Source organism: Bactrocera neohumeralis, chromosome 3 (genome assembly GCF_024586455.1).
Source record: "Bactrocera neohumeralis isolate Rockhampton chromosome 3, APGP_CSIRO_Bneo_wtdbg2-racon-allhic-juicebox.fasta_v2, whole genome shotgun sequence".
Lineage (NCBI taxonomy): Eukaryota > Metazoa > Arthropoda > Insecta > Diptera > Tephritidae > Bactrocera > Bactrocera neohumeralis.
This window is the reverse complement of record NC_065920.1, coordinates 37,014,668-37,040,271: the sequence shown is the minus strand read 5'-3', so window position 1 is coordinate 37,040,271 and position 25,604 is coordinate 37,014,668. Positions and strand designations below refer to the sequence as shown.

Sequence of the window (25,604 nt, the reverse complement as noted above, 5' to 3'; positions counted from 1 at the left end):
TTTGTAAATTAGTTTATAATTATATTCTTCTATCCTTGCTTTCCACCTTTTTAACTTGGCATTGTTATTACTGTTGCTTAGTGCTTAGTTAAATTGGTGGCTGGTGATCAGTAAGAATTTTATTTCTTTAGCTCCATACAGGTAAGTCCTTAATTTGTCGAGGGACCATACTATGGCGAGCATTTCTTTCTCTATTGTCGAGTAATTCTCTTAGATTTTGTTGAGTGATCTAGAGATGTAAGTTATGGGTCTGTCTTGACCGATTATCCCTTGTGAAAGGACTGCTCCGATTGCAGTATTGGAAGCATCTGTCGTCAGAATAAAGGGTTTGTTGAAGTCTGGGAATACCAGAATTTCAGAAGATGTAAGCAAATATTGTATGTCATTAAATGATTTCAAGCCTTCCTCTGTTAGTCAAATTTGTATCCGTTTGGATTGACTTGCTTTTATTTGAGCATTTCCACCTCTAGTTAAATTGGTAAGTGGCTTGACAATTTTGCAAAGTCTTTTATAAATCTCCTATAATATGATGCTAAACCCAGGAAACCTTTTAATTCCTTAAGGTTAGCAGGTGCGGGAATTTTTTTAATAGCGGATATTTTGTCAGGATCTGGCAAAATACCTTCGCCGGTAACGATATGGCCTAGAAAATTTACTTCTGTTCTAAAAAATTTGGATTTTTCCAGATTGACTTTTAAATTTGATTTGTACAAAGGCATGAACACATCTTCAATATTTCGTAAGTGTTCCTCTTTAGTTTTTCCCATTATTATAATGTCATCGATATAAACGTAGCAGGCTTTTCCTATAAGCGTTTTGAGAACATCATTGATCATTCTCTGAAAAATGGAAGGGGCATTTTTAAGACCGAATGGCAACCTAGTAAATTCATATTTACCATTGGCTGTAGAAAAAGCTGTCTTTTTCCTTCATCCTGATTTGGTGGAATCCGGATGTAAGGTCGAGTGTAGTAAAATACTTACATTCGCCTAAGCTAGCGAGAGTGTTGTTTATATCAGGTATTGGATAGGAATCAGGTATAGTTATTGCGTTTAGTCGTTTAAAATCAACAACGAAAAGTATAGAGTCTTTTTTTCTCCCGATGGACCTGGTTTTTTGGAACAATCCACAATGGGGAGTTATACGGACTCTTTGAAGGCCTTATTACACCATTGTTTAGAAGTTCTTTTACTTGTTTTTCTACTTCGCCCCGTAGATTGGTTGGGTAAGGATGTGATTTTGTATATATCGGTTCTTCACTTGTTGTTCTAATTTCTGCTAATACACTTGTGTCGATTTGTCCCACTGTCGGAGACTGGTCCGAAAAGTTCCGAATATTTATTTATCATTTCCTTAACTTCATGTTCATAAGGGTTTTCTTGAATATTATTTATTTGTTTAGAGATATTTTGTTTTAGTGGCAGTACCACATCCTTGAGGGCTATTGTGTTATTTTTCCTATTTATGATTGCTCCCAATTCTTTGAGGGTATCATCGCCAATGATGCCATTAAAGGATTTTAAATTGGGTAATGTAAGGAAATCAAAATTATTTGTAATACCTATACTTCCGAAGAATGGTCCACGTAGTTTATGAGTTATATTTACTTGACCTGTGGCTGAGTGAACCTTAAAATGACACTCAAGTTTCATTGAATTTTTTGAAAGTTTTTCGGAGGCAATCTTTTTATTAGCTCCCCTATCTACAAGGAACTTCGCGATATCCTCGTTCTTTAAAGTTAGTTCTAAATAGGGTAGGGTAGACAGGCGTCTGTCATAAAATTTATTGGACATTAAATAGTTTTGGGATTTCCTAGGGATATTTGAAGAATAATTGGATGGCCTTACTATAGGCGTATTGTTCGGTCGATTCAAATAGTTTATTCTTCGTGAGTGTATTGAAGGGTCCACCTCCATAGGGATTGGTGGTTTAGGATTGGTTGGTCTGGGTGGTGGCGGTGCTTGATTTTGCATGTTTTTATTATAGATTAAATTTTTTTCGGCAGGGTTTAATACCCTTGGTACAAATATTGGTTTTGGATTCATTTGATGTTTTTGCATTTGATTAGAGCTACCTCCATTTTTTGTATATATTGAATAGTTTCTTAAGTTAATGTTTTGAATTTCAAGGCAGGAAGCGTATGCTTCGGGTAGGTTGCTGGGGCGTTGAATGACCAGCATTCTAGACAATTCGCCGTTTAGGCCTCTGATAAATATATCAAGGGCTCGATTCCTATAGGTTTCCAGTAGAACATTATTTGTTTCTCTTGAATAATCATGACTCTTTATTTTGTTTATTATCAGCGATAGTTGGTGATTGACTCTTGCGTAGAATTGCTCTACGCTGAAGTGTTTTTGGGATAAGGTTCCTAGTTCGTGTTCTAGAGTCCTAAGGTCGCGTTTGTCTGCATAGTGTAGTGAGAAACAATTTTTGATTGTTCCCCAATCATCATTGAATATGTTGTATGAGATTAAGGCCGTATCTGCAGGGCCTTTAATTTTCTGCCTAATATGTCGTAGGATGGCTCTATACAGTGGCTTTGTTCTGACCACTTCGTAGTCCTGCAAAACAGATTTGACGTTGTGGATCCAGGATATGAATTGGATCGGATCTCCTTCGAATGTTGGGAGGTTCTTCACGCTGTCAGGTAATCTGCTAATTTCTATTAAGTCTGACTCAGTTAAATGAATATGGGTATTTGAAATAGAACTTTCGTTATGGGGACTAATTCTACTTTCTAACTGATTTATCCTATTGCTCAATATTTTTATACTCTCGCAACAAAGTTGCCAAAGAGAGTATTATAGTTTTGTTCACATAACGGTTGTTTGTAAGTCCTAAAACTAAAAGAGTCAGATATAGGGTTATATATACCAAAGTGATCAGGGTGACGAGTAGAGTCGAAATCCGGATGTCTGTCTGTCCGTCCGTCCGTCTGTCCGTCCGTCTGTCCGTCCGTCCGTGCAAGCTGTAACTTGAGTAAAAATTGAGATATCATGATGAAACTTGGTACACGTATTCCTTGGCTCCATAAGAAAGTTAAGTTCGAAGATGGGCAAAATCGGCCTACTGCCACGCCCACAAAATGGCGGAAACCGAAAACCTATAAAGTGTCATAACTAAGCCATAAATAAAGATATTAAAGTGAAATTTTGCACAGAGGATCGCATTAGGGAGGGGCATATTTGGAAGTAATTTTTTTGGAAAAGTGGGCGTGGCCCCGCCCCCTACAAAGTTTTTTGTACATATCTCGGAAACTACTATAGCTATGTCTACCAAACTCTACAGAGTCATTTTCTTCAGGCATTTCCATATACAGTTCAAAAATGGAAGGAATTGGATAGTAACCACGCCCACCTCCCATACAAAGGTTATGTTGAAAATCACTAAAAGTGCGTTAACCGACTAACAAAAAACGTCAGAAACACTAAATTTTACGGAAGAAATGGCAGAAGGAAGCTACACCCAGGTGTTTTTTTTAAATTGAAAATGGGCGTGGCCTCGCCCACTTATGGACCAAAAACCATATCTCAGGAACTGCTGGACCGATTTCAATGACATTCGGTATATAATATTTTCTTAACACCCTGATGACATGTACGAAATATGGGTGAAATCGGTTCACAACCACGCCCTCTTCCAATATAACGCTATTTTGAATTCCATCTGATGCCTTTTCTGTATAATACGAGTATATATGTACTTTAGGAACCAATGATGATAGCGGCATAAAACTTTACAAAAATACGGTATTTGAAAAATATGTAAATGACGTATAATGAAATCTCGATTATCACTTTATCATGCGAGAGTATAAAATGTTCGGTGACACCCGAACTTAGCCCTTCCTTACTTGTTGATTGTTCTATTTGTGCATTAACAGCACCTGTTAAGTGTGTAATAGCTTCTTGAATTTGCTCCATTACTGTGATTTACAATTTCGATTATTTATTGCTTTAACATTATGATACTTTATATATATTTATTGCTATTAACAATTTTTCAGATTTTTTATATATCGGGTATAAATTTTATTTGCTTATTAAGATTTTTAATATTTTTTTATATATCGGGTAGTTATAATAATACTTAAAATTTATTTGGCCGATATTTATTGCTATGCAATATTTTTAATATATCGGGTAGTTATAATTTTTATGTAAGCTTAATATTAACTTACAGGAGTATCAGCATCAACTTTGTCATTCTCTTTGGACGGTCCACTTGGTCCTGTTTGAAGCGTTAGTCCTCTACTGGGGGGTGGATGACGTCACTCCAGGCGTTGATTTGGCGGCTTCTTGTTTCAGTTGCCCACTTTATAAGTATTTTTAATTTGATTTGTCAAACACTTAGCTTTATTGTTTAACAAATCTAAAGATATGTCACGACACTTGACGCGGCGTTTTTTGCGTACACTTGTAATTAAATTTCCGAACAAGGTTTTAAATACTGTTTTTGATGACTTATGTCAAACTCGACTGAACTTTCTATAAAAATTAAATTCCATCGTTTATCCTTCTGAATAATGATATTTGTGCGTACAGATTCACTTTAATACTTTTGGTGTAGGCAACTTCAAGTTTTTTAAAGTTCTCGGGCGCCAGTTAATGGTTGCCAACAGATGATTAATAACACGCTGTTTTGAATGGTGAAGTTGAACTCAACTTTCTTTATTAAACACATTTCTTTTATACAGAATTTGCTTATTTACTATAAACTTACATATGTACGAATTCTTACTTACTAGTACTTATTTCTATATACTCTATAATGATAACGTAAGCAATAATTATAGCAAAACAGCAAACCTCAGTTTGGTCGAGAAACGGCTTAGTACATTGCGGCGGCACGGCTTCCGTTCTGGTTTAGTGCCGACGAAATGTGCTGTTGTTGTAAATTTTGGAAATTAACTTCATTGAGCAATGATATTGTATATTTACAGAATATTGCTGAATTGAGTAATATCGGTATAGTATTTTGCTAGCTACGACAACTTTGTTGTTGTACATTTTGTTAGCTATGCTAGCTGTGATAACTTATATGTACCATATATACCTACTATATGTTTCTGCCAGTTCCCCCCCAAATTTTTAGAGACTGTACAGAATAGTTTTGTTTCTACCCATGTCCATCACTTGTATCATTTGAAATCCTATCACCTAAATTTAATTTGTGTATTAAAAAAACAGCCAAATATTCCCGTCTATCTTCACAAAATTAACCCAAATTTGAACTACTAAAATTTTGATTATTTGAAGGTGGCCGGCCACGCCCGGAAAAGAATAACCATTTTTTAACAAATGCCTATATATTCTCGGTCCTGAAGCATGAAAGATTACAGCCGATGTAATGTCTGACCTTGACCAATGTATATTTCTGATCTTTTGTAAAAACCTTTTTCATTACGGACCTGACTTGAAGTTATAAATTTTTGTTTTCCTTGACAATTACATGTTCTACATCGCTAATACGGTTTTAAGCTCAGAAGTCGTGGAATGCTTTATACTTTTCATGAAAAGTACTGTCACATTTTTTAAAGGTTTGGATATATATGTACATATATAAATATAATATTTGTAACTATAGTCATACAACATTATAATTTAGACTAAGGTCACCCCAAAGAATTGATGCGCAATAAGGAGTATTAACACAAACGCTTGATACCAAGAGTATACATGGTGTCTACATACATAGTAACATATGTATAACTATCTTATTCAGTAGAAATAAACAGTGTTTCATATGATGTGCAACCAAAAGTAACTCACTAAGTTTGAACAACTGCATTTGCAAGAGCAGTATTAAAAAGTGGTGGTTCTTGCTCTTGTGCACGAGAAATTTAGACCAATTCCACAACAGAAACTCCTTACCACAAAAACTACAGCATAGCAAATAATGCTACCGATCACTTGCTATAATTTTCGCGCAAACAAGTTTGTTTTAGGTCTATTCAATGGTAAAAACGTAAAATTTCTATTTATCAGAATATGAGGGCTCTTACTTCTTTTCTTCAAAAGTGGAAAGTAATTTTAATGAAGGCACTGCATTGGGGCTTAGTCGTCTTCTTTTAAGGGGGAAGTTTGCTTTAGAAGCTTCAAAAAATCGATTTTTTTTTTTGCTTAAGTCTCTTTAAAAATTATCTAAGAATATGTCCCCAAAGTTATAGATGGTAATTCGAAATATTGTCGAAGCTAGAAAGGAAATAGTAACCGAGCGTCTAGCAGATACATATATGAGCGCTTGGGCAAAAAGCGAAATCTTTGACGCGCGATTTCTCGGTCTTTCATTTTTACGATTTGGAATTGGAGCAAAGTTTATTATCTTTGGCATTAAATTATCTTCTATTTAAACTAAAAAAGTCTAAGAAAAGTCAAGTTTGAACATATTTTTAAACAACATAAAGTAAAATTTTTTTGGTCAAAAACCATTTCTTTCAATTTTTAAAAATTTGTATTTACAATTTTACACTTTTTTTGGAATTATTTAGTTTAACTAGAAAATGAGTTATTAACAAATATGAATCTTCTTGAATATTTTGTTTCTGATAGAAAGTATGACCTGCATCCTGCCCGCCGTCCAACAAATGCACATGCGAGATGCATCGGGCAATTGCTTCCGAAAGGCAGAATATCAAAGATTTTGTATCCAAACAATTTTCGAATGATGTTTAAATAATATAACTATGTATAAACCCTTCCCTCCCAAAAAAATCCTCAAAAAAAAAAAACGATTTTTTGAAGCTTCTAAAGCAGGCTTCCCCATTAAGGGGGGATTTTTTTTATTTCCTGCGCTTTAAAATGTAGCTCCCATATTCTCGATGACAAACGGAGTTTGACACCACATCACCTTATTCTCTTTTAGTATAGGCAATACTCTAAGCAAAAATATTTGTTCAAATATTTTGGAGAACAAAGACAACAAACTATATGAAGTGATTTCGTTCTCGGCTTTACCTGGTTTGAACATCATCACAATTTCAGCACACTTCCACTGAGTAGAGAGTTGGTTAAGCCTTAATATTGAATTATAGATAAGTGTAAGAAACATAATTCCTTTTTTAGGCAAGCACTTAGCTACTTTGGCATTAATTTTCCGCGGGCATAATATTGGTAGAGACAGTTGGCATGGTATGTCAAGAAATTCGTATTTATTTAAAAACAATTTTGTTCGTTTGAAATTTTTGGAATAAATGTAATAAATTGAGCTAACCCAATGACAATATACTTATCAAATAAGCGTAAGGAAAAACAACTAAGGAAGAGCTAAATTCGGGGGCAACCGAACAAAGTCAAAAGTCAACTATAGATCCTAGGGTCCACATATTTGGTACCTAGGGGCCTGAACAGTTGTGTTTGAATTTAGATAATTTTTGGTGATAAGGCGGTATACTTTAAAGAAAGAAAATATTAATGCCAAATTTAATCCTGTTATATTAATTAGAGGAAAATGATTCATTGTTTCAATTTAAAATGTTGGAAATTAAAATTGTGTTTCATGTTACTTCCCATGTGATGTAGTCCGATTTCGGCCATTTTTACAATGAGAGATAGGAATATGAGTAGAATTCCACGTACTTAGTTTAGTGGAAATCGGTTGGTCGGGTCCCGAAATTTGAAATTTCACCAAAAAGTGAGGGGTGCTACACCCATCGTTCAATTATCACTCCTGCTCTATAAATATTCATACCATACCGGAGGTAAAATTTAAAGTCTCTGACGTAATTGGTTATTAATTTATTGCGCTTTTAGTAGTTTTAAACAGTTCCGTTATATGGATCGCTCACTATCCATATATCCGGGTTATCTTCCGATTTCATCCATTTTCGCACTGTCGGTAGGAGTTTCAATAATATTTGAGATGAGTAAATTTGGTTGTTCTAGCTTAGTAGTTTAGGACATACATATGTTTATTATATTTATTAGAGGGCGGGGCCCACTTTTTAATTTTTTTTCCATAGAAGCACTTTATGTCCTTAAATAGTGATAAGGTAGTTGTTGTTGTTTTCCCTTAATCACATTTGAGCAATGTTGTCAACTATTTTTAAGTTATATGAGCACAAATGTATATGTTTTTCTGTATATTTATATTTTTGTTGTTGTTATTATTTCTTTTCCTCTTTCATTAATTACAAAAGTTTGAAGCAGGAGCTATATCCAGTAAATTACATGAAAGTTTTTAAGTGCATCCTGACCACATACATACAAATGCAACAAAACTTATCAGATTAAGTAATGCTCTATGAGATTTACTTAATCAAATAATTGATTAAATTCCTTTTTTTTTAATTTGTTTTTGAATCGATTTGCAAAGCACAAAGTTTACCCAAATTTACCGATAAATACAGTCTTATCCGAAATAAAGCCTAATTTATTCTCTGAATTTTACTTCCGAAAAATGTTTTTTAAGTGAGTTAATTCTTTCTGATGTTATGTGATAAATTCTTAGCATTAAGAATTAAAAACTAAAATAGCTGAAACAAGTAAAACTAGTAAGAAACGTAAAGTTCGAGTGTAACCGAAAATTATAAATCTCGCAGTTTGCCAAGGTCAAAAGCGGAGAAATATAAATATTCAAGTTTTTCAAGACATTATATTAAAAAATTTTGCTTAAACAATTTAATATAAAGGCTAAATTTAACATATGAGGGAATCATCTACCAGAGGATTGAAAACCAGTAAATTACGCTGTGAGGTTTTGACCATGTTCTAGACAAATTTTTTTCATATTATTCGAAAATAGGCTTCTGACGGTGTTGAGAGACAAATAGCTCATCATCAGTTTGGCTTCAGAACATTTCATGGCACAATTGAACCATGTGATAGGGTAGAACACTTTATAAATGATGCTATGGAAAAAATAAATGCTGCTCTACGGTGCTCTTTGATATCCGCCAATCATTTAACCAAGTCTGGTATCTAAGTCTATTATTCAAATTAAAGGAAACTCAGCTAAGATTAAAGTTGGCACAGCTGTACTGGCTCCTTAGACAAAGATCCCGCTTCTTCTTCTTCTTAATTGGCGTAGACACCGCTTACGCGATTATAGCCGAGTTAACAACAGCTCTACGTGGCGCCAATTGGATATTCCAAGCGAAGCCAGGTCCTTCTCCACTTGGTCCTTCCAACGGAGTGGAGGTCTTCCTCTTCCTCTGCTTCCCCCGGCGGGTACTGCGTCGAATACTTCAGAGCGGGAGTGTTTTCATCCATCCGGACAACATGACCTAGCCAGCGTAGCCGCTGTCTTTCAATTCGCTGAACTATGTCGCCGTGGCCTCTGCACCATATAGCAGGACGGGAATTATGAGCGACTTATAGAGTTTGGTTTTTGTTTGTCGAGAGAGGACTTTGCTTCTCAATTGCCTACTCAGTCCGAAGTAGCACCTGTTGGCAAGATTTACCCTGCTTTGGAGTTCTAGGCTGACATTGTTGGTGGTGTTTACGCTGGTTCGAAATTAGACGAAATTATCTACAACTTCAAAGTTATGACTGTCAACAGTGACGTGAGAGCCAAGTCGCAAGTGCGACGACTTTTGTTCGATGTCAGGAGATATTTCGTTTTGCCCTCGTTCATTGCCAGACCCATTTTCTGTGCTTCCTTGTCCAGCCTGGAGAAAGCAGAACTAACGGCGCGGGTGTTGAGGCCGATGATATCAATATCATCGGCATACGCCAGCAGCTGTACACTCTTATAGAAGATGGTACCTTCTCTATTTAGTTCTGCGGCTCGAACTATTTTCTCCAGAAGCAGGTTGAAAAAGGCGCACGATAGGGAATCGCCTTGTCTGAAACCTTTGGGTTTTGTTTTTGTTTGGTATCGAACGGCTCGGAGAGGTCCTTCCCGATTCTGACGGAGCTTTTGGTGTTGCTCAACGTCAGCTTACACAGCCGTATTAGTTTTGCGGGGATATCAAATTCAGACATCGCGGCATAAAGGCAGCTCCTTTTCGTGCTGTCGAAAGCAGCTTTGAAATCGACGAAGAGGTGGTGTGTGTCGATTCTCCTTTCACGGGTCTTTTCCAAGATTTGGCGCATGATGAATATCTGGTCGGTTGTTGATTTGCCAGGTCTAAAGCCACACTGATAAGGTCCAATCAGTTTGTTGACGGTGGGCTTTAATCATTCACACAATACGCTCGATAGAACCTTATATGCGATGTTGAGGAGGCTAATCCCACGGTAGTTGGCGCAGATTGTGGGGTCTCCTTTTTTATGGATTGGGCATAGCACACTTAAATTCCAATCGTTGGGCATGCTTTCGTCCGACCATATTTTACAAAGAAGCTGATGCATGCTCCCTATCAGTTCTTCGCCGCCGTGTTTGAATAGCTCGGCCGGCAATCCGTCGGCCCCTGCCGTTTTGTTGTTCTTCAGCCGGGCAATTGCTATTCGAACTTCTTCATGGTCGGATAATGGAACGTCTGCTCCATCGTCATCGATTGGGGAATCGGGTTCTCCTTCTCCTGGTGTTGTTCCCTCCATAATTTAACTATGCTCTGGGCATCAGTGACTAGATCACCTTTGGGGGTTCTACAAGAGTATGCTCCGGTCTTGAAACCTTATGTAAGCCGCCGCATTTTTTCGTAGAATTTTCGAGCATTACCCCTGTCGGCCAGCTTATCAAGCTCTTCGTACTCACGCATTTCGGCCTCTTTCTTCTTCTGTCTGCAAATGCGTCTCGCTTCCCTCTTCAACTCTCGGTATCTATCCCATCCCGCACGTGTAGTGGTCGATTGTAACGTTGCGAGGTAGGCAGCCTGTTTTCTATCCGCTGCGACACGGCACTCCTCGTCGTACCAGCTGTTCTTTTGCACTTTCCGAAAACCTATAGTTTCGGTTGCAGCTGTACGTAAGGAGTTTGAAATGCCGTCCCACAGTTCCCTTATACCGAGTTGTTGACGAGTGCTCTCGGAGAGCAGGAGTGCAAGCCGAGTAGAAAATCGTTCGGCTGTCTGTTGTGATTGCAGCTTCTCGACGTCGAACCTTCCTTGTGTTTGTTGGCGTGCGTTTTTTGCTGCACAGAGGCGGGTGCGAACCTTAGCTGCAACAGGATAGTTGTCCGAGTCGATGTTAGGACCTCGGAGCGCACGCACATCTAAAACACTGGAAACGTGTCTTCCGTCTATCACAACATGATCGATCTGGTTGGTAGTTTTTCGATCCGGAGACAGCCAGGTAGCTTGATGAATTTTTTTGTGCTGGAATCTAGTACTACAGATAACCATATTTCGGGCCCCGGCGAAGTCGATCAGCCTCAACCCATTTGGGGATGTTTCCTCGTGGAGGCTGAATTTACCGACCGTAGTGCCAAAGATACCTTCTTTGCCCACCCTGGCGTTAAAGTCGCCATGCACGATTTTGACATCGTGGCGGGGGCAGCCCTCATAAGTGCGCTCCAAGCACTCATAAAAGGCATCTTTGGTCACATCGTCCTTCTCTTCCGTCGGGGCGTGGGCGCAAATCAGCGATATGTTGAAGAACCTCGCTTTGATGAGGATTGTGGCTAGACGTTCATTCACCGCAGTGAATGATAGTACTCGGCGACGGAGTCTCTCTCCCACCACGAAACCTACACCAAACTTGCGCTCCTTTATATGGCCACTGTAGTAAATGTCGGTGGTGATGTCAGCCTTTATTTTTACGAGGACATCAACCAGCTGGGCAGCGGCACCTTCCCAATTAAGGGACCGGACATTCCAGGTGCATGCCCTCAATTCGTAGTCCTTATTTCGTTTGCCATGGTCGTCATCAAAAGGGGGGTCTCTCATCCGAGGCTGTTTGCTAATTTTCATTGGTAGAATTTTTTACGTGGCGGGTCCCAAACCCAGCGCACAACCCTGCGGAGGGGATGTTTCGCCTTCTCACTTTAGCTCGCCTTCAAACGGATGTTCTTAGGCTACCCAGAGGCTACTTGGTCAAAGACCGGAAGTAGTGAGCTGCTTGAGTCATATGTAAAAGAATGAACTTTCCTCACTTGCGTGAACTTCTATATATGACTCCATCCTCCTGGACATACATACATATGTATATATCATTTGAAGAAGATTTAAGTACATATATTTTTCGCTGACGGGAAGTAAAATATAGTAATAAAACTGAGTACATCTATGACCTTCAAAATAAGTTACAGTTGAACTTCCCTAACTCTAATCACCTTAATCCACAAAAAATTATCGAGCTAAAGAGAAAGTTTTAATTAAAACATGCAATTTTTAAAAAAGCTGTAAAAAGATTTTAATAATGTGAAAGAGACTCTAATATGTTTTGTTGTAATCGTCAGTTGTATTAATATTCGTATTTAAATAGGAATTTAAAATTGCAAAAAAATGTGTTAGATTATTTTTGCATGGCGGTTGAATAATTTCTTCCTCTCCTCATCGTTTTCCATGGCGCTATAAGTCATATTCGTTGTCAATATATTCTGTAATAGTAATATTTGAAGGGATAAATACGACTTCTACGTGTGCAGTTGTTTACAAAGTCGAATTTCCCTGAAAAATAGAACAAGAGTTCGAGTTATGGAAAGAGATGTTATAGAATTTAACTTCTAAGCGCTATTGGCATTTCAAAAGTTCGAATTATGAGAACTTCGAGTTGTAGAAGTTTAACTGTATTATAATTTCGTCGAACACTGAAGTTGATTCCTTTCGCTACATTTTTAAAATTGCCAATACCTAAATATACCATATTTCCTAGACAAGAGTATAAAATGTTCAGTTTCACCCGAACTTAGCCCTTCCTTACTTTTCTTTCTTTCTTTATTTTCAAAATGTATTTCAGTGGATATTGTATTTTGCATGCATGTGCATGATACGTTGTGGTCAAATGAATTCATTATAACTTGGTTTTACAATCAGTGTTATTTAAATTATATAATAGCCATAAGGTTGTGTCGTTACACTATTTGCGGTTTATTTTTCGTTTCTTGAAAAATAATTTCGACTTTAAATCGGTAACGTTATTAAAGGTTTTTTTCGGAATTTTTTTTATAGTGAAATGAAAAAGCACAGAGCTTTCAAATTTATGCTATATATGTACATACTTATGTATCAAGCATTTAGCATATTAAGCATATTAAGCAACAAAACGGTTCAATATTTTTCAAAAAACAGATTGAACAAACAACTGGTCACGACTTACTTTCATCGACGACCTTGAACCGTATCGACAAGTATACATCCACTGAACCAGCGAGGATAAATATGTTGATATAACAGGAGTAAAGTACTCAACCTGTCGCTGACCACTTTTCATATACCAGATGTGTGAAAAGTCCCTACTGGAAACACATACTCTATTTTCTATAATAGTGAAAACAATTGATGACTTGTGACTCTCGATCTCGTCTCACCACCACAGTCTAGAAGACCATCAACATTAAATCCGGAAAATGCGCTGTACTACCATAGCACTTAACGTCATAAAGGCCCAGATAACTCATGGCCTCAATCAAAAAACTCTTTTTGGGAGGACAATCCTAGTAGCGTTGGTTTGATACTGTTAAACGCTACTAGAGGGCATCGAATAATCCATGCTCTTTCCAGGGCTGTAAAGGTAGCCGATGATTTATCTGAAGAGTCGGCAACCACCCGTACTATGTATTTCGAACCCAAAATTGTAAGTTAAGAATAATTAAACAGGCTATTCCTTAAGTTGTTGTCGTCTTCCACGAAATTGGTGAATCGGTCTTAAATTACCCTTTTTTATATGAGCACATGGATGTGACAGGACGCTGAAGATACAGTTATGTCAGAACACCGCACAACGGACTATTGATGTGAACACCTTTATACCACCAAACTCTTCCGGTTAAGGAACATAATGCGCTTCTCTCCTTGCAGAAATCATCTACTTGTAGCATAACCGCCTTCTACGAACATCTATAACAAACGGTGTCCACGACACCACCGGACTCAGACTTTTGTCTGGCCAAGGATAGTCAGCTTACCACCACTCCTCGAAACTACTTGCAGTACGTTTTCTGCCGCTACAACAACAACATCAAGGGGCCATTTCCATAGTAAGGCGACGAACCGAACAATGTACCGACGTCATTTCGGAAACGACAATCTTCAGACGTATACCGAACGCCATTCAGAATTGAGCTTTTAACACTTTCATTGACTCCCTCCCATTATAGAGCTTGACATACTGGCTTCGCCAGGACACTAACTACCACTTGACATTAAATAGGCCGATCGTTGCACTTAATGTTAGATGGCATCTATGACAACCTCTGGCTTCCCACTAAACATACACAAATCAAAACAAATACCCAAAATAAGAAAAATTCTTTAATTTTATATACATGTCACGCTTTTATTTTTGTATGTATATATATGTATATAGAAGAATAACCATATATAATCAGAATACATTGCATATCTGCTCTGTAGGACATCATATGAAAATAATTAATAAATCTAAATTACTACGCAAAAGAATTGATATTTATAAATACAACGAAGCTGCAAATACAATATCTCTTTTTAGTAGCCGCACACCTTCAGAGAACTTGTTTTCCAAATCTGTGTTACCGATTGTTTTCGCTGCTTGGCACAATTGCCTTAATAATTCTTCCAGACGCCGCATACATCGAATTATTGAACCTTCAAAAATGTCTGTCATTCTACATACACTCAAAAACGAAGCACCCTTACACCACGCCAAAACTACGTCCATAAGAAAAGGTTTGAATTTTTCCACGTACGATTCTTCATCCATATTTAATTTACACTCCGTCGAGATTTTCGCAATGCGACGTGCCAAGTCTTGCATTGACCGAAGTGGACCTGAAAGCTCTTCAGTCGCCTTGGGAGTTTCTGAAGACTTTTCGTCGCAAACGAAACATGATAACAATGCTACTGACTGTGCTGTAGTAATGTCATTAAATATTCCGTTGAATATCATTTCAGTTAAAAGAAGTTCATCTGCCGAGCTTAATTCGCAAGCAACTCGTCCTTTAAACTCTATCACATCAGCAGCTGTACAATACTCCATTCGGCGTAATACACGTTTCCGATGCTTCAGCTCGTCCATCTGCAATAAACTGCGTGCCTCTTTCAATTTGGTTTTAACCGTCTTCAGTTCTTCCTGCACTTTTAATTTCTGTGTATAGCGTTCATAAATATTCTCCAATTCAGTAGAATTATGTAGAGGATGTGCGTACAGACGTTCCTCGAACTTATCTATGGAGTCCACAACCTGTTTGAATTCATCACTTTTTATATTCATTTCGGAAATAGGATTGAGGAGTGGTGGACCTTTTGGAAAACGCTTCTTCACTTCAGCAATCGTTTTCAGAACACTTCGGCGATTATCTGCCGGGCGCAAGTCATTTGGATAATAAACACGGAGAGACGAAATCTGAGATATAAGTGTGTGTAGCACAGGAACAACTTCCATATTGCCCTTTTGACCCGGCTTGCACGGTTTTGGCTCATCGGCCTTTGCTGAAGCCTCAGTAACATGCAACAAAACATCGACTACCACAACTGTCTCAGCTTTCAATGGATTTTTGGCATTATTTGTTTGCTTTTTAAAATTCACTACAATGCCCCAATCGAATTCGTCTTTTTCATTTTGAACCTTTATTAAACGACCTGGTTGTAAGAAAGGCACCAGATATTCTGGCTTCGTAATCCAGCGTTTGAACTGTTTTCCATAAGAATCAAGTTGTTCCCTTATATGGTGATAGGATGCAACGCTATGTTCTTCGCTGATTTTTATTTTTGCCAACTCATTTTGCTTGTCTTGAACTTGTTTGTAAAGTTCAGGTATGGACGACTGATTTTGGAACTGAAAGAATGAACGTTCTAACATATATTCAGGATTGATTTCTTCTACTCGTAGCAAATTCAGCACCATATTATAAGTTAAGTGAAATGCAGAGTTTATGGGGTCAGCCTTTCCTTGTACAATTCCTCGACCGATGGATGGTGACACTTTTTCGTCAATCATTAAAATAACGATACCTTTATCATCGAGACCACGCCGGCCAGCACGTCCTGCCATTTGGATGTATTCACCGGAGGAAATCCATCTTTTAAACAAATAACAAAATATTTAGAAATTTATATTAAGTTATTTTTTCCTCTTACCTAAAATTTTTACCATCGAATTTTCGAGGTGCTGTAAAAAGTACTGTACGGGCAGGCATGTTTAAACCCATGGCAAAAGTTTCCGTAGCAAAAAGTGCCTTAAGCAAGCCCTCACCAAACAAAATCTCAATAATTTCTTTTAAGATCGGTAAAAGTCCTCCATGATGTATACCAATGCCACGTTTTAGTAGGGGCAAAACATTTTCAACTTGTGGCAATTGACGATCTTCTTCAGACAGTACATCCATCGCATTATTGAATACCTCATCTACAAGTTTTTTCTCTTCTGCCGTATTAAAATCCAACTTTGCCATTTGCATAGCATATACCTCACAATCTTTTTTACTAAAGGAAAATATTATTACAGGTGCGAAATTGCGTTCCATTATCATTTTAACTATTTTAAAAATATTTGACTGCCCACTGTCAACACCTCGAATACCAGATTTACGTCCTCTCTGATCACCTTTAGCTGCATCACCTGATAAAAGATTGGGAATTTTAGTCATATCAAATCAACCGAAAAATGTAAACATACCTGCATTTTGCAAAACCGCCATTGCTGTTGTAAAATTATCTTCCTTAAACTGACCTTTCTCGTCAACTATGAGATGTATGCCATCGCCTCCAGCTGGAAATATGTAATGTTGCAGAGGAGTCGGTCGATAATCCGTATAAACTACATGACATGGTTGCTTGTGAAGATGACAAACCCATTCGGCAAATTGGCGAGCATTTGGTATAGTAGCAGAAAGGAATACGTAGCGTACATTGTCAGGCAATAAAATCAACGTTTCCTCCCATACGACACCTCTTTCCTTGTCACGCATATAATGAATTTCATCGAAAACGACCCAACCTACTTCACGCATAATTTCACTTCCTCTGTATAACATATTTCGCAAAATTTCTGTAGTCATAATAAGGCAAGACGCTGATGGGTTTATTGTCACATCTCCAGTTACCAATCCAACATCCTTAAATTCCTCATTAAATTCTCGATATTTTTGGTTGGAAAGCGCTTTAATGGGCGTTGTATAAATTACACGCTGCTTACACCCCAGAGATTTAGCAATAGCATATTCGGCTACTACAGTCTTGCCTGCGGATGTGTGCGCTGACACTAACACACTTTGTTGATTATCTATGCAAAGTATTGCTTCTTTTTGAAAAGGATCTAATACAAAAGGGTATTCTTTTGCCGGTGGTCCTGTAAGTGCTTGCAATGGAATATATTCTTGTCCGGGATATACAGCTACCTCATGTGTACACGATTCTGGACTCTCAATAACGTGCACTGCTATTCGAGAACGTAACGCGTCCACACAAATATCGTCTAATATTGATTCTGTTTCTTTCATACGTTTTTGTGGAGCCTCATCATTTTCTGTCTCTTCTTTAATAGCTTCATTTCCACGCTTTTCTCCGTTTTCAGCTCTCCTACAAATTAACCAAAAAGTTTTAGGCGATAAGGTCTTGGAGTGATTGCAAATATCTAAATACCTTTCTTCTATAGAATTTGCTGATTTGATTTTTTCTAACTCTACAACTGGATTGGCGGATACGCTCTCCTCGTTGTCTTCATTAAAACAATCAAATAAATCGTCAACATCAGCCATTATTTACAAATTTAAAATATCAATTTATTAAAGCGTGGAATAAAACAGAAAGAGCACGTTAATTTACACAATAAGAAACGTCAAAAATCATTTAGGGGTTGCGATGTTGTAGAACATAAAGAAATTAGGAACAAATTACCCACTGTTTGTACTGTTGTTTGAAATTACAGTACAGAGATTTTTCTCTAAAATCGCGTATGCCGGAAATGTTCTAAGGATCAATCTGAACAAGAGACTATGACCAGAGGGGGTATATCATAATTTATATCATATAATTAACCTTCTCTGCTATGACTATGACTACTTAGAAATTTTATGCCTATAAATATAAATTAAATGTAGTATACTAGTCGATTGTATGCAAGCTAAATATTTGTATAGTTGTCTGATTTTCTTTTTTTCACTGTCATTGTTAAGTAATAGAGAAAAGTGCTGAAGAATTACGTACTCTTAACTATTTAATTGAAGGCAGGATTTCGACAAACAATCAATAGAATGTAAAAATGCACCTATTTATTAAATTTCACTCGGATATCACAAACAGAAGAGGAAAATTTTATAATCCGGTAAAATTAAAGTTCACCTAAAAAGACGATGTCTCTTGGTGAAATTGTTCACAATGATCCGTAAAACAAAAGTGTGTGATGAGGATTCTTGGAAATGACATAACAATTAAATAAATTTTAATCTTTAAACTTATTTATTTAAAAAAACTCTAATATTAAATATTTACAAAGATTTTATAAAATATCTCATGTCATATTCTTGTTGGGATAATTAGTTATAAAAATGTACTAAATATTTAGTACTAGCCCATCACTTCTGACATTTTTCTTGATTATCATTATTCCGTGTATCAGCTGTTTGAGTTGCCTGTCAAACGAGGTTTTATTGTTTTTATTCGCTTGTTGAAAAATACGGAAAAATTTTCATTGATTGTTATTTTTCTATCGATATACAAAAAATTTTCAGATAAAAAAGAAATGACTTCTTCAGAAACGGGTGGAGTGAAGCCCATGTCCATTGCCGGGCGCATGGTGCGTGAACGGGAGCGTCTGATTGGAATGTCAAATGATGAACGCGCATGGCGCAAGCAATGGTTGAAGGATTTGGAACTGCACCATGGGCCTCGCGTAGTTCCCGAATTAGAGAAAGAACTACAGAACCCTATCAAACGTTTCTACAGATTCCCTCTAGATAAGCTTGGAGAAGCACTAACTCCAGTGCTGGTATGTACAATGATGCAAAATATATATAACATAGCTTAATGTTATGTAATAGAAGAATATGGAATTGCTGAAAAGGAAATTTTTAACACACATGTAACATTAATACATTGTAGGGTACACAACGCGCATATACAATTCGCTTTTGGACTGGAAAATTTGCTATGGCCATTGCAGCTATTTACGCAGGTGCCTACTACTTTAAGTATAATCAAAACGTAAGTTAATTATAAAATAAATATTTGTTTGAAATATACATATTGTATCATAAATATTGTACATATTTTCTATTCTTTAATATAATGCTTTTGAAACTTCCAGGACTGGACACGCAAGGGAGGTTGGCGTGTAATCACTTCACGTCCCGTCTGTAATCCAGGTGATGAGGGATATCCAAAAGTTTCGGACCGTACACAACCATCCGATTATGCAGCTCGAGGGTTCAAACAAGCTGCAATTTAAAAAAAAAATATATGTATATAGTAAATTAAAGAAAATAAATGATTGATATAGAAAATCAAAAAAATATATTGCAGCTATTATTAATAATAATTGAAAGCTGTCAAGTCGACAATTTCATATATAAGTTTTATTTTATGTCTTTTACTCAGAAAATCGCTGATGATGTTATTTTTTCTTTTTTCTTTAGCATTGTCAGGTTATTTGTTTTCCGCCATTTCTCCGATTTTTATGTGATTGATGCACTTTTCGTGCAAGCAATTTTTTGGCACCGAACAAATAAACCTTTGTACATCTATTAGGCTCGGATAATTTTTGTTTCTTTTAGATATTTGCATGTATATTTTTGCCTCTAAAAAACATAAGTGTAATATGTTTTGCAAATTATTGTGTCGTTATATATTATTAATTGATATTTTACAAAATATCCAAAGATGAAAGTGTGTTGCTTTATAGTATAATATTCACAAACTGTATGCTTATAATGTGAAGTTCTTGCGAATTTGTGGGTGAGTTGCAAAAAAGAATAAGATGAGATGTATAAATCTAATGCAAATACGGCAATAATATTTTGTTGAATATATATAAATATGAAAGTGTCATAACTTTTTATTGCAGGTTTATTTTAATGTTAATATTATGAAGTTCACAACTCTTTGCATCTGTTTAAAAAAACGTTTAGATTATCTACATATACTAAATTATACGGCAGACATCAAGTTTGTAAAACTCAGAAGTAAACGCCCGAGACCTTATAATATAATATATGTATAAAAGATAAGCATTCTAAGTAAACGGAAAGGATTCGGAACTTTTTTTGTGCCAAAGACTGTCGGCAACATTCCTCGAAAATACATCAGGAATATTTTCTGCCTCTACAACAACATTTATCCATGCCCGTCTGTCGGTCCATCTGTTTGTGTATTCCTTAGATTAGATAACGATGTGAAATTTTGCTCCTCAGGAATTCGCTCATTTGTCGGAACCGCCGATTGTGGTCCGATAATAACATATAGGTGCAACACAAACTGATTGATCAAAATCATGACCTTGTATGAAAAACTTTTCTTTACGAAATTCAGCATAGATTATTGCTTAAGTCAATGGTACAGTCTCCGAAGAAATTATTCAGATCGGACTTGGGTCAACCTAATTTAACATTTTTTGTCTTGTTTTTGATTGACACGGCTTCGAAATCTTCATTACTGGAAAAAATAGAGATATTAAAAGATTTAAAGTTTAAACTGTCCATAGCCACTGACAGTTTGATTCTAGGTCTCGTCATCCTAGCACAAATTCCATTCTTACAGTTTTGTCTTTGCAAGAATTGATAGATGCTGTTACGGTAGCGGCACACTGTTCACCCGACAGTCAAGATTACGTAATGCTATGGACGCAGGTAAATATCCAGTTAATGTATCATTTTTTTAAATTAAAAACATATTTGATCTGTTGTCAACATAATACTGCACCTAGACGATTCCACATTTTGCACAATAAACGACGAAGTCCCCACCAGAATTATAGGCAGCTGTAGCAATCGCTAGTAGTGGTCTTATAAACTGCGTAACCTGGCGTCCTATGCTAACTCTCGCATCAGACCACCTGCCCGTTTTAATCTTGATTGAAAGACCCCCCGACCCCGTTAACTTTAACTGAGTCGGCTTCACAGAATTCACTGTGAGTATGTACTTTCACCACACTATCCATTCCTACGAACGTATTCTTTGGCGAACGTCAATTTCGCAAAATGATCGCTGATGCTATTACGATCTAATTTCCTAGCTAAAGAAGCAGTCTTAGGTCGAACCCTGTGATCCCCGAATAAAGAATCTCAACTTGGAGATGCAACAATTGGTAGACTAGCATAAGCGGACGAAATGGAGGGATCACTTGAAGCCATGCATTATATTTGCAGTAGTGGGTAAGCTTTGGAACACTATCAACCCCTGTTCAACCCTAGGAGACATCGTGTCTCCTTGGACCCTAAAGAGCGCGTGAGCTACTTTAGTCGGTAATTTATTCTACACCCTTTGGTGAACAAACTGTCACCGCTACCGTCATAAAGGCCCGGATAGCTCGTGGCCTTAATCAGAAACCGCCCTGTGAGAGAACTGTCCTCGTACATTGGACTTCTAAGTTTCTCGAATTTTTTTGGTACCATACAACAAAGGAGAATCATGAACTATCTGAGCGGTCGATAATCATCGGTACTACTTCAAGGTGAACAATCTACAAACTAAGGAGAATTAAACTGAGAGTCTTCTGATCGCTTTTGTTTAATCACTACATTTCGAAACTCCCACAATCACCAGAAGGAGTTTCTATAACTTCATACACAGATTAACCAATTTCCTACAGGCATTAAACGCCATTTACAGTGGAGCTATTAACCCTATTGGCTCTCTTCCAGTGAGTTGCATAATTGACGTGAATCAAGAGTGACCAAGGGTAACTTTTCTCAGCAGATTAAACTCCTACTTCTCAAGAAAAGAACTTGACATACAAAGCCTACATATGTCCTGAATACATGGGTCTCCGCATGATACTAATCACCTCTTTGCACACTTAATGAAGCCAACTCACTTATCACCCCTCTCTCTGTGGTCCGAATCCATCGAAACAGCTCGTTTCCTGGGCCCACCGTTAAGTGATCTTAATGTCAGCGAACATATTACTCTCTCTCAAACAGGGTTTTGATAATCGTGACCAAAAATTGTCAAAATCAGACTACCACTGCGAGGTACCTTAATGAAACTCAGGGAGCATCGTTTTCTTTAAATAATATGTAGTAATAACAAAAATAAAAATAAATCTGTACAATACTACCTCTATCTCCCATATACAGAGCGTTCAAAAAATAACGTTTTCCTTTACGCGATCAACTCTCGAAAACCTGTTTTTTTTTTTGCATATTAACACCTGTTCAATTGCGATAACTGACGTGTACAATTAGGTCAGCACTTTTCGATTTCCTTAATGTGTCACGTCGTGCTGTGCTCAGTGTAAGAAACGTTTTGAAGCAGCCTTTCTAACAAAACATCCTAAAGATCCCAAATGGACGATAAAATTGCTAAGTATTTAGAGGGACTGAAAACTTAGACAAGGCAAGAAGACCAAAAACAATACGGGACAGACTTCTGAGATCTCACATCAAACTCAGCATCACTGTAATCATACCTCATAGGAAAACATCAATCGTGATTGGAACAATGTAATACTTACAGATGAGTCGACTTTTGTATTATTCAACCCCTTGAGACGAGTTTGGTTTAGTTTTTAGGGATTTCAACCATCCACACGACTTTAAACAGTTTATGTGTATAATAGTTTTGTCCACATAACGATTTTTTATAACAACTAATTAAGATACAAACTGAGTTATATATACATACATATGTATGTATGTATAAGTAAATGATTCGTCCGACCGTGCAAGCTGTAACTTGAGTAAAAATTGACCTTGGCGAAACTTTGCACTCATGTTCCTTATTATAGCCGAGTTAACAACAGCGCGCCAGACGTTTCTTCTTTTCGCTACGTGGCGCCAATTGGAGATTCCAAGCGAAGCCAGGACCGTCTCCACCTGGTCCTTCCAACGGAGTGGAGGTCTTCCTCTTCCTCTGCTTCCCCCGGCGAGTACTGCATCGAATACTTTCAGAACTGGAGTGTTTTCGTCCATTCGGACGACATGACCTAGCCAGCGTAACCACTGTTTTTTAATTCGCTGAACTATGTCAATGTCGTCTCATACAGTTCATCGTTCCATCGAATGCGATATTCGCCGTGGCCAACGCGCAAAGGACCATAAGTCTTCCGCAGAACCTTTCTCTCGGAAACCCGCAACGTCGACGTTGTCATCGTTCATGCCTCTGCACCATATAGCAGGACGGGAATAATGAGTGACTTATGGAGTTTTCTTTTCGTTCGTCGAGAGGGGACTTTACTTCTCAATTGCCTACTCAGTCCGAAGAGTTATTCTGCTTTGGATTTCGAGATACTGTTGATACTGGTTCCAAGATAGACGAAATTATCTAGGACTTCAAAGTTATGACTGTCAACAATGACGTGAGAGCCTTGTCGCGAGTGTGACGACTGCTTGTTTGATGACAGGGGATATTTCGTCTTGCCCTTGTTCACAACCATACTTATCTGCTTCGCTTCCTTAACCATTTTGGAGAAAGCAGAACTAACTACGCCAGCAGCACACTCCTATAGAAAATTGTACCTGCTCGATTAAGCTCTGCAGCTCGAATTATTTTCTCCAGCAGTAGATTGAAGAAATCGCACGATACAGAGTCGCTTTGTCTGAAACCTCGTTTGGTATCGAACGGCTCGGAGAGGTCCTTCCCGATCCTGACGGAGCTTTTGGTATTGCTCACGTCAGTTTACACAGCCGTATTAGTTTTGCGGCGATACCAAATTCAGACATCGCGACATAAAGGCAGCTTCTTTTCGTGCTGTCAAAAGCTTCGAAATCGACGAAGAGGTGGTGTGTGTCGCTTCTCTTTTAATGGGTCTTTTCCAAGTTTTGGCGCATGGTGAATATTTGATAAGTTGTTGATTTGCCAGGTCTAAAGCCACACTGATAAGGTTCAATCAGTTTGTTGACGGAGCGCTTTAATTTTTCACACAATACACTCGATAGAACCTTATATGCGATGTCTAGGAAGCTTATCCCACGGTAGTTGGCGCAGATGGTGGAGTCTCGGGCATGCATTCGTCCGACTATATTCTACAAAGAGCTGATGCATCGGACTACTAGCAAGCCACAAAACACCATTAAACTAAAGCCTATAAAGTGCCATATCTAAGCACGAAATTAAGATATAGAACTGTACTTGTAATTTGGCACAGATGATGGCATTAGCATGGGGTACATGTGGGCTAAAAATTTTGAAAAGTGATCGTGGCCCCTCCCCTTAACAACTTTATTGTCTATACACAAATTACTAAAGCTATAATAACGAAACTCGCCTATCGGTGTGAAAACCCCCACCCACTCCCCGTATCGGTTTTTCCCCGGCTCTGATCCTCGCAAGTTACGAGAGTATGAAATTTTCGATTACACCTGATCTTAGTCCATCCTTACTTCTATAATGTAAAGTTTTGCCAACAGCTGAATATATTTCCATACTTGTTTCATTATTAATTTATTATTATGTACATATATGAACTAAAATTAACTGGACGACAGAAATTAGTAATTTGCTGACTTTTGAATAATAAATATGAAAAGTTTAACTGTTTCGTTTCAACTTTCCTTCTAACCTGCCTACCTACTTACATTTATATTTATATTTTCCTAATCCCCATACAACGAACAACCTTTGTACCCAGGGTGTTCTTTACGCGTTATTTTCGGTCATTGTATAAAATATCATAATGAAATTAAATTAATGTATCATATTTACTAATACAAACATATGTATACTAAATTCTTTAAAAAACAATTTTTATAGTTTGAAATTAATATTTGGAATATATTTTGAGTTATCGCATTCTAAAGTGTTTCCCTGTTTGCCTCAAAACAAATTTTTTAAATTGGCTACAATTAAAACTGAACCTAGCTAGATTTGCGATCGAATGAAAACCATAATTTGGAAAACCAAAAATCATTTCATTATTGAGCAAACCATCAACATTTTTTTTCAAATTCAGCCTTTTTTGATATCAATTTGTTTGACAATCTTAGCACACTATATAAATCTTTAACATTTCATAAAACATTTTCCTCTGCAGTTTCCAAAAAAGTGCAAACACTTTGTCGGCAATTTTACCACGTTAGTTTATTAAAGTTTTTATACAAGTTATATTAATTATCAACAAAATTTGCGCATATACTTTGCATGATCAATAATTTATATATATTTTAGTTTTATTTCAAACTATAATTGTTTGTTTAAATTAATAAATAATTTAGTAATAAACGATTTTTAATTGACAAAAATAATTTTGCTTTAACAGATACTCATATAATCTATAATCTTGTAGCAAATAAAGCCTAAACATTAGTTTTAGAATTAGGGTTGTGCCACCAATTTAAATTCATCCAAAGCCTAATACTCTTTAAATCATATCCGCATATAACTGCCAAAAAGAGTGATTATGAACATACCCTCTTACTTTATCAAGGACAAGAACCTAAGAGTGTTTATTCTTTGAATGAACCGGCATGATCAGCTGACAGCTGTCAAATAG

The 25,604-nt window shown here is 37.1% G+C and overlaps 2 protein-coding genes across 3 annotated transcripts; one reads left to right on the top strand and one right to left on the bottom strand.

The window, feature by feature from the left end:
• Window positions 1-14,289: 14,289 nt before the first annotated feature.
• Window positions 14,290-17,780, bottom strand: LOC126753425 (exosome RNA helicase MTR4). 2 transcript variants are annotated; one of them, XM_050464857.1, is made up of 4 exons: window positions 17,603-17,780; window positions 16,638-17,539; window positions 16,100-16,580; window positions 14,290-16,041 (listed from the first exon to the last, which is right to left on the bottom strand). In XM_050464857.1, exons 1-4 carry the CDS (start codon window positions 17,716-17,718, stop codon window positions 14,451-14,453), a joined length of 3,090 nt encoding a protein of 1,029 aa, XP_050320814.1. In that variant the 5' UTR covers window positions 17,719-17,780; the 3' UTR covers window positions 14,290-14,450. The 2 variants fall into 2 exon arrangements, with proteins under 2 accessions (XP_050320814.1, XP_050320813.1); XM_050464856.1 differs by having other exon boundaries at window positions 16,638-17,780.
• A 761-nt stretch (window positions 17,781-18,541) lies between these two features.
• Window positions 18,542-19,472, top strand: LOC126753484 (uncharacterized). The gene is made up of 4 exons (XM_050465000.1): window positions 18,542-18,603; window positions 18,691-18,947; window positions 19,061-19,162; window positions 19,266-19,472. The coding sequence occupies exons 2-4, from the start codon at window positions 18,702-18,704 to the stop codon at window positions 19,404-19,406; spliced, it is 489 nt and encodes a 162-aa protein (XP_050320957.1). The 5' UTR covers window positions 18,542-18,603; window positions 18,691-18,701; the 3' UTR covers window positions 19,407-19,472.
• Window positions 19,473-25,604: the final 6,132 nt, after the last annotated feature.